This window comes from Branchiostoma belcheri, unplaced genomic scaffold (genome assembly GCF_001625305.1).
Source record: "Branchiostoma belcheri isolate BF01 breed outbred unplaced genomic scaffold, Haploidv18h27 scaffold3, whole genome shotgun sequence".
Classification (NCBI taxonomy): domain Eukaryota; kingdom Metazoa; phylum Chordata; class Leptocardii; order Amphioxiformes; family Branchiostomatidae; genus Branchiostoma; species Branchiostoma belcheri.
The window spans coordinates 7,562,889-7,573,279 of NW_017803909.1; the positions used below are offsets into that span (position 1 = coordinate 7,562,889).

The window sequence follows — 10,391 nt, forward strand, 5'->3', positions numbered from 1 at the left end:
ATTATAATATTTGTCACACATGGGAATATGATTTTAATATCAATTTTTCTCACGTGTAAATGACACACAGTTGGTGTGTTAGAACTAACACCACATGAACATGTGCCAAGAACATTGACCAGCTAGCAAAGCATCCATTGAAAATTCAATGTTTCAACACACAAAGTAGCCAATACCTTCCTAACGCTAGTACATTATGTATCTACTGAAAATGAAATATTGATCATATTTCTCCCCCATGTCCCTCTGGGGTTATATCAACCTTTAGTATGCCAACTTATGTTTTTATTTACCTTCTGTGTGAGAGAAACTCAAAGGGAGTAATTATTTTCTTCTCTGGGTTTCTTCTACCTTCTGTGGCCAAATACGCAATCATAGCTACATGCAAATGCAGGGCTCGAAATTCATTTATGGGAATAGGTGCACTGGTGCAATATTGGGTGCACAAATTTTTTTGGTGCATCATATAAGATAAGTAGAATGTCAGCAAAAACTCATTATGTTTCATTTCTAAAGTAAAGTACTCTTACAATGATTTTTAATTATTTTTCTGACACCTACAGGGTTAAGACTGCTGTATACACTATTATAGTTTATACATTTAACAATTCTTTACACATGTAAATCTACAAAAATATTTGGTGGTGCACTCACAGAAAAAATTTGGTGCACAGCTCCAAAGTTGGGTGCACTAAGGTGCACATGCACCCAGTATTTCGAGCCCTGACATGTGCACGTACATAGGGTGTCATGCTCTCATTTCATGGTCAAATGACATTGATATTGATATGAGTGCAGCTTGGGCCAATAACACCCTGGGGTGTTAGTTTTATTCTTTTTCTCATGAAGGAATTTCAATTATTTTATGGGCACAAGCAAGTAAAATATCAGCAGGGCATATACACAGTAGTTGGAACAAACAACCTGGCTGTTATGTTTCCAACATTGACAGTCAAGTCAACACATCGTTAAGGAAATTACAAGCATATCAACACAGATATTACGATGACATGACAACACAAAATTATTTGTCAAACAACAAAACTAGTGAATTTTGAACCTGCTATGGGATAACTGGTAAGTTCCAATAATGGTCAAGCAAAGAACATGACTAAAGCAGGCTCTCCATAAAGACTTCTTTCTTCAGATCTCCCTAACTTAACAAAGTTCCCACGAAAAGAACTACAGTATGACTGAACCATACCATTTGTGTAGCAGCCTAACTCAGCTATCATACCCAGAGCAAAGTTGTTATGACTAACTCTGTAATAAAGTGCATTCCTGCAGGCAAAAAAATGCTCAACACGTCAAATTGCAAATGACAGGCTCCCTAACTCCACAGACTCACTACCAGAACTAGCAGTTAGGGGGACTCAAGAAGGACACCTTGTGGTTCAGAAGCAGAATTGCAGATACTACAATTGCTGCAATGTGGATGAAAATCAGTAGGTGGCATGACAATTACACATGCTCAGACAGTCCACATACACAGTAGTGCCATGTACTTCAATCTGTAGTGTTTCAACTCCCAGCTTAAAACACAGTGAAGGCCTACTGGAAATTTACAGTATCTCAAAACTTTCCTAACACAATTCAACAGGGGTGTCAGAGTATACAGTGCAATTTTACGAAACACAGTGCATCTTTATGGAATACAGTGCAATTTTACGGGATACAGTACAATCGTATTAGACTAAGTATACAGTGCAATTTTACGGAATACAGTGCCAAGGGTTGCGAAGCTGGTGTGTTACGCCGAAGGGCGGTTATACCGGCCATACCGAAACAGAAGGGTTGTCCTTCATGAGTTGCACTGTATACTAGTAAAATTGCACTGTATACTCACTCTGGCAACCCTATTCAAGAAACACTCTACTTTTGCAAGGAAGGCTGTTACAAATAGACTAGTGTTATACAATCTTTTGTTTCATCAAAAAGGAGCTACATGTGTAACTGTCTACACTACAATGTAGGCTGATGAATCGGCTGCGGTATCACTTCTCCCAACTCGAGTATGATACATGATCTAGACTATCATCACTGCCATGCAATACAAAGCTTCTAGCCTGCACAAAAGGACCGTACTATTGGAAATCCTTCAATACCAAGTGACAACTGATATTTGTCTCAGACTTGCCGAAGGTTTCGGCTCCAATATTCTATTTCCGTCCAGTCGGTTCAATGCAATTTTCCATCAAGGACCTACAAAAGCACCAGCCCTGAAGCAACCCGCGGCAGCTTTAAATGAACCTGCGATCCCTTCGGATTGGACCGGTTCAAAAATTTCTCCTGGGTCGATACTTTGCAAGTCTATTTTCTGCTAAAGCATCAGACGAGCTACATGGGTAAGCTTTAAAAGTATTAGAACGATAAGGATTATACGCTTTTTGCACACAGATTTTTTCTAATACGAAGTATTAGTATGCAGATAAAATAGATAGAATTCAAATTGAATCAAAAAAATGTACTATACAAGAGCATTTCTTATCATTAACTTATCATGCAACCTTTAAATCAACCACTATCATCAATGAACCTAATTGTTGACTTCAATTCTATACAGGTAAATTAAATCAAGCCGAGGATATCTACAAGTTACTCTGTAATAATGAAAAGATGTTGCTTTTGAATACAAACCCATACACTAAATCTTGTCAACAATACTTTTAGGATTGTACCTGTCAATCCGTATACCTGAGATTCCTTCAAAAACACAATCTGATTCACTATTATTCTAATAATAATACAATGACCTTGGATAACATCATCACTGTAGCTGTAACTTCACAGGTGTGATTGATTACCTGTGCAAGAAGAAGTGTCATCAACGCCAGCACCATGAAATTTGTCCCTCCCGCAAAATCCGTGACCTTGTCGAATCTGAAGGTCGCCGCTATGCCGAAAAAGAAGATCTGCATGGCCGCTGTGATGATGGCGCATAGCAGGAGGTTGTTGGGGTCCACAAAGTGGATGGGTTTCATGGCGGCAGCTGTCAATCACTGTCAATCAAATCAAGTCCTGCCAATCACTGTCACCACACCCATCGAGTGACCTTCTGCGGGAATCACGGCATGTTTGCGGCGGGGCTGGAGGAAAAAGAGAGAAAAAAAAACAGTAGTATTAGCGGCGAATAACGTCGGGTCAATTCACAGAACCATTAGTACAAGCCACGCTGTGGGGAGAAAGATTTGAGCTGGCACCGGTTGCCAATTTCCCCATCTGAGGCATGGATCAGTTCCAAGGCAAGAAAAGAGCAGATACATGGGAGAGATAAGTACACTGCCAGGGTTCCACGCCGCGTATATCAAAGCTACCATCCACATTGGCATCTGTACAGCATATCGGCGGCAGACCATTCACTTTAGCGGTACACAATATAAATCAACCACTGCACCCTCCATTTTCCATTCACCCATGCACAGATTGCACAAAGCACACCCTTCAACAGTTGTAGATTACGCCAAGACTTTTGAACCCGTTTATACGCCAGACTTTTGAATTCTTCAGAGATCGGTTCACAGTTCTAGCTCGGCCGTGCACTTTAATTTGTTCCCGCTGATTTGAATTCACCGCAACATACTGAGCATTGCTACACGGTTCTTTTGGAAAACGATACATGCCACATTAATTGGTATCTGGAAAAGGAGACACTAGGGGCGTTTGGTGTCGTGCCAAGCATAGAATTTGGAGACAGCCGGAAAGACACATAAAAAGTCTTTGTGTAGAATCTCTAATGTACTGTAATAAAAGGAGTGATAAAATAACAGTCATGACTGAATAACTAACTAAGACAAAATATTTGCCTTCTTCAATTTCTTGTGCATTTATAAACAAAGCTAGAATAAATATGAAGTTCTTCATACATCTTATCTTATCTTATACATACACAGTTTCAGTTTCAGTTTATTTGTTTTACCAGTAATTACAGCTCAGGCCATTTTGGCCTGCTTTTCAGGTAATCCTGGATACACATAAAATGCATACAACAAATACACAGTACGTACTAAACAATTAGTAAAATTATACAATATACTCAACATCAACTACCTCAAGTCATGTTCTTAATGACCTGTTTAAAAGTCCTGAGACTAAGGAGACAGATACACACGTATATGTTGTAAACATAATATATATTTTAGTTATTGTCACATACATTTGTGATATTCTTCAGATGTAGAACAGACCTTTCATTGTCCTTTCAGGGATATTAAAAAAATTGCTCCATCTAAATGTAATTGTACCTACTAACCCGCGATCATTATGTGAAACTAGGTCTGCAAATACAGATGCAATAAAAGACCTGTATAGGTGAGACAATGTCTGAGATGTGTGTGTGCATGCCGTTGTAGGATAAGGATGTGTAATTTAAAGTCTATCAGATACTGGAAAATGCAAAAGTCAAACCCAGTTTGCAAATGCAGGGCTTTCTTTACTGTGACAGTTTGTCAGTTTTGCCCATGAGGCTTGGATGTACATGTACACAATCATATTACCTTTAACACCGTAATCCGTAATTTTCATCATTAAAATCCACACCTGTCCATCTCATTTATAATCCCGTACGACAATTAATCAGGCAACTGCTTCAGCTGAGACTTAACACCGAGTAATCTCTGCTCCTTTTGCAAAATCTCACCGTTCATCTGCACAGATCGATATGTTGTTACTTTTCCTTCATGTTTCAAACCTATCAAACATGGAAAAGTATGTACAACTGCATCAATGGTTAACAGCATTATGGACATAAATATTTCCATTTCAAGATGTATACTAGAAAGGTAACATTTGCAAAGCAAAATGCATAATGTTTACCTTCGCATATGGTCTGCTCTGTTAATTCTTACTCAAACACATTCACATGTATGGTGACAGGAGTCTAAACCCCTCCTGCTATAAAATTGCAACATGATGTAACCCAACACTAGTTACCATGGTGACGGATGTCTGGTTCAGGTCATTGGCCTTAATTGTTGGGAGAAGAGGAAGAAGAAGAGGAAACAGAGCAAAAACAATGTTTTCCTTTCATTAACATAAATAAGGCCACACCAATTCAATTTGTTGGTTCTCAAATTCGCCTCTTTATTTTTTTTCTGATTTAAAAAGAATATTCTGGGTCTGAATCAACTCAAAAATGCTCATATTTTGCCCTCAACAGTTGAGGAAAGTCTTTTTCTTCCTAGATGTTACAGTTTGTCCTTCTATCAATACAGTACTAGTAGTTTGATTAAAAGTTCAAAATTCATTGTTTAAATATTAACCCAGCCTTCTGTGTTGACTTCATGGCTCCTATCATAGCATTTGGGACTACAATAGGATGCCTAGACCTGTTTTTGTTTTCATTTCTTTTCTACCCTGTCACTTCATATTTCATCTGAAAAATCTGAGAACCAACAAATTAAATTGGTGTGGCCTAAGAAATTTTTCTTCAGACACCCCCCCCCCCACTGTGTAAATGCTAGAAGGCATCCTAGTAGAACAGAAGGATTCCAAAGGTTGGGAATGGGATGGTGTTTAATTTCACACCTGCCTGATCCTATCATATAAACTCCTGATTAATGCATGCTATTGGTTAACAAATATGACAAATCTTTACGTGAAACCATAACTAATCTTAGGAATCCCTGTAAATACATCAAATCATACTTTTCTGGTAAATGACGCCACATTCAAACCTCACAGGCTGGTTCTAGAAGTTTATGAACCATTTCAAAATGAAAGTGTTTCCCAATATTCTCTTCAAAGGTAACCTTAGTTCATCTTAACCATCACCCAGCTAAGGTAGCCACCTGGCAACAAATTTATACGGTTTTAGGGTTACGCAGCAGAGTGAAGGTTAAGTAGAATGTAAAATATCCACAATACATATACCTGTGGTTCTATATAATTATATATATATATAGTCTTCATTGATCATTTACTGTGATGGCAAACTGAGCAAAGCTTTTTCTATAAATAACTAACAACATTGGTATCAAGAGTTTGGGGGTATTTGAGGTGAAGGTGAGTTTATTGCCACAACTTAGGCCACACCAATTTAATTTGTTGGTTCTCGGATTTGCCTCTTGGTTTTTTTATGATTTGCAAAAAAAAGATTCTGGTTCTGAATGAACTAAAAAATGATCATATTTTGCCCCCAACAGTTAAGGAAAGTCCTTTTCTTCCTAGTTGTCATTACTTTTTTTCATCTATCAATGCAGTGGTTTGATTAAAAGTTCAAAATTCATTGTTAAAATAGTAACCCAGCCTTTTGTGTTGACTTCAGGGCTCCTATCGTAGCATTTGGGGCTATAATAGGATGCCTAGATCTGGGTTTTTTTCGCCCTGAATATATCATCTGTTGAATATTCTCCACATAACCACAGATTTACCAATTTTCAGTCTGAGCTTTTTTAAATGTTCAGTGGTTTCTCATGTTTGTTCAAGTTCAATTGGCTTGCTTTCACTTGGTCTACAAAAGAACATCGTCCATTGAATATTCCATCCCTTTCAGTTTTAAATCAGTGTAAAATCTGTATCCATCGGTCATATAACCCCAGATTTACCAATTTTCAGGTAGGTTTGGGTTCAGTGGTTTTGAAAAAGTAAGCACATCAGTCAGTGCACTGATCTTCTTATTTGCTAGTACGGTCTACAAAAGAATGTTGTCCATTGAATATTCCCTCCCTTTAGACCACTCCAATTTAATTTGTTGGTTCTCGGATTATTTCAGAAGAAATATGAAGCGACAGGGCAAAAAAAGATAAAGATAAGATAAAAATAAAAACAGGTCTAGGCATCCTATTATAGCCCTAACTATGATTGGAGCCATGAAGTCAACACAAAAGGCTGGGTTAATATTTAAACAATGAATTTTGAACTTTTAATCAAACCACTGCATTGATAGATGGAAAAACTGTTAACAACTACATTGTAGGAAGAAAAGGATTTTCCTCAACTGTTGGGGGAAAAATATGAGCATATTTGAGTTGATTGAGAACCAGAATCTTTTTTTTTTTTGCAAATCAGAAGAAAATGAAGAGGCGAATCCAAGAACCAACAAATTGAATTGATGTGGCCTTAATACAGTGTAAAATCTGTACCCATCGGTCATATAACCCTAGATTGACCAATTTTCGGGTAGGTTTGGGTTCAGTGTGGCAGGTGATAACCTTCTGGCACAGCCTGATGTGGTACTGTAATTCACTCTGGCTTCACGGTAGCAAAATTTCACAGTCAGAGGAAAATGGACATCATCACAGAAACTTAATCTTCACAGTAGTAACAGAGGGGGAGGGGGGTGAAAGATGAATGATTTGTTAGTGATAATGGTAAATCCACGGTACAGGAGTGACAGTGAAAACAGTGAACATTTAAAGTACGGTTTAAAAAAAATCAGGAGTTACGGTATGCCTGGCCTGAGTACCTGGTCAGCTGGGATAACCATCCATACAAACAGCAACTGTTGTTCATTCAGCACCAAGGTCAGATCTAACATTATTCTAGTACATGTACATGGCTCCAAAATAGCACCATAGTTTCATACTGCCTACAATATGACAGGCTGACGGGATTTCTAACTGCACGTTAGTAAATTTAAATCACCAAAAGCAACATTTTGAAAATTCCTACATTTGGTAAAACCCAATTTTCTGTTTCAGTGGGTACCCACTAGGCAAGAAATTCTGCATGTATCTGAATTAAACATTTCCTTACAATTATTTGAAAACAAGGGCATATTAAGTGTTCTGCAATATTGCAGAATGTCAAAATATTGTTCTGCAATTTGGAAATACTTTCTGGAAATAATTAAATATAAGACCTGACCTAAACCCATACAAAATTGCATGTTAGCAAACATTTTACATGCAATTTGAAAAATACATATTTACATAATTATTAGCAGATCATAAAGTCAGTTATGAATACAAAAGCTCTTACTTAGACAACTATACCAACATAATTAAACAGGCTAGCCTGATTTTTCTTCAGTCTGCAAAAATTGCAGGTTGCTTAAATCTTCTTCTGCAATATTGAAAATGTCTCTGCAAAATGCAGACTGCAGATGGGTATTTTCTAACACTGGATATGGTCTTGAATTGTATTCGATACATTGATAATGCATTGATATCCTATTTCACACATTAATTTATTGTAATATACAGATACACACAGATGGTGACAAAGAAATTAGCATGATATCGACCAAAGATGATCACAGAATACTAGAACAAAATCAATACAGTTTTGTAGCCAAGTGAGATAAATCATTTTGCTGACACTGACAGCCATTGAAATGGCATTATCCATTCCAGTTCATCCATAATACAATGTTTTTAGGTTCAAGTGATACTGGGGTTAGATGTCTGATACCAACCAGATATGAAAAATCATTTATATATTTGAACAATATGATATAGGATAAGACAAAAAGATAGCAAGACATCTCTACAATACTAGCTTATTCTTACTTGCTAAAATTTAGATATAACAGTTAGGCCTAGGAAAAAAATGTTGTGTTTCTTGTTTCAGTCCTGAAAAAATTAGGGTCCGGTCGGTAGGTAGGGATTACGTATCTTTTTATTCTATTTTTTATACTTCAGTGATATCTATATAAAAATTTTGTAGGGGTCCAACTTATACAATACAGTTTAACAATTGAAAGTAAAACTTGCATGAGGACACTTTTATTTTCAATGTCAATGTTAGAAAACCAAAAATATTGTATAACGCTTTTTTTTATCACTCAGGTGTCCGATCATGGAGGTAGAAAAGGTTGATCAGCTCAAAAAATACTTATGTCCCCTACAGGGGTCCACCCCCCAAAAAAGTCTAGGGTCTAGCTATAGGTTTTTCTAGAGTCGGTCGGGAAACAGGAAACACAACATTTTTTTTCCTAGGTCTTACTGTAGGATGCCTCAAATGTCTCTTTCAGTTATCATTGATCAGTAGTTCATAACAATCTGGTCGTATAAGACCTGATCAATATTAATAACAAACACACACAGACTAGTTATATGTATAGACCACACACATGCATACATTCATTCTCAGTAAATAATCTCCTCAAAGATTTGCTATTACCTGCACACTTTGTTCAGACACCTCCCTGACATCATAAAGGCCCATCTGAGACCACAGAGGATCTGCTATGCAAACTGAAATCCCCTACCAACAGGAATCATCGCACTGAGAACTGTATTGGCAACGTCTTCTGAGCACCATATACACCATGCCAGGGGCTAGTGAAAATGCTTTGTAGGTGCAGTGAATACAGGCAGACTCATAGATTTTCACAGAAATTAAGGCCACACCAATTTAATTTGTTGGTTCTCAGATTTTTTCAGAAAAAATATGAAGCGACAAAGCGAAAAAAAAAAACAGGTCTAGGAATCCTATTATACCCTCAAATGCTACGATATGAGACATGAAGTCAACACAAAAGGCTGGGTTAATATTTAAAGAAACAATAAATTTTGAAATTTTAATCAAACCAATGCATTGATAGATGGAAAAACTGTAACAACTAGGAAGAAAAGGACTTTCCTCAACTGTTGGGGCCAAAATACATGTATGAGCATTTTTGAGCTGATACAGAACTTTTTTTTTGCAAATCAGAAAAAAATGGAGAGGTGAATCCAAGAACCAACAAATTAAATTGGAGTGGCCTAACAGAAATATCATAATATGCAACACTCAAGACTGCAGTTTCAAAAAAGCTGGTTATCAATTGCTATGAGGAACCATATTACACATTTTGTACAATGAATTAACACAGATTAAAGTTTCAGATTCAGAAGAAAATGATTTATGATAATATTGATGGTACATGTAACTGTATATTTTTATTAACCCAAATATCATACATATAATGATGTCCACCTAATATATATATAAAAATGAACAATCTATATTAATGTCAATAGCAGATGGAAACAATTTTTTGGGAGACAACAGACTGAACGTTGAGACCTCAGCTGCATATGTTACAGTTAGAGTGTAATTATATGACTGGTACCGGGGCAAAGAGTTGGACTCTATCCAAGCATATGGAGACAGGCATTGTTAGAAGTACAGACCCCTGAGGTATAGGATGTCACAGTTTGTCTGTGCAGGCAGGACCCATAATTGGTGACAGTCTGACCTAAAAACATAAATCTTCATAAGTATCCTTGGGAATTGCACGTTTAGTTCTAAGGCTTTGTGAAGGCCTGGAGATTACGCTATTAATATGTCCCACTACAGGCTGAGTGTCTCTGTTGTTGGGCTAGAAGTTCAAGACTCAAAGATGCCAGCTTAACTGATGTAAGCTAAAAGAGAACAATAAATATATAAAATTAATACAACACGGGGTATTCAGTTTTGCCCGAGGTATCGGCCCGACCGCGGGTCGGATCGCCCGACGGCCTCAGGCC

General features: G+C 37.3%; 1 protein-coding gene across 1 annotated transcript in view; it reads right to left on the reverse strand.

Moving 5' to 3' along the window:
- Positions 1-10,391, reverse strand: part of LOC109473859 — a 69,971-nt gene that overhangs the window by 32,580 nt on the left and 27,000 nt on the right. The window contains exon 2 of the mRNA XM_019773972.1: positions 2,805-3,086. Coding sequence (XP_019629531.1) covers positions 2,805-2,981 — 177 coding nt within the window. The 5' untranslated portion in view covers positions 2,982-3,086. The remainder of the gene's footprint in view (positions 1-2,804; positions 3,087-10,391) is intronic.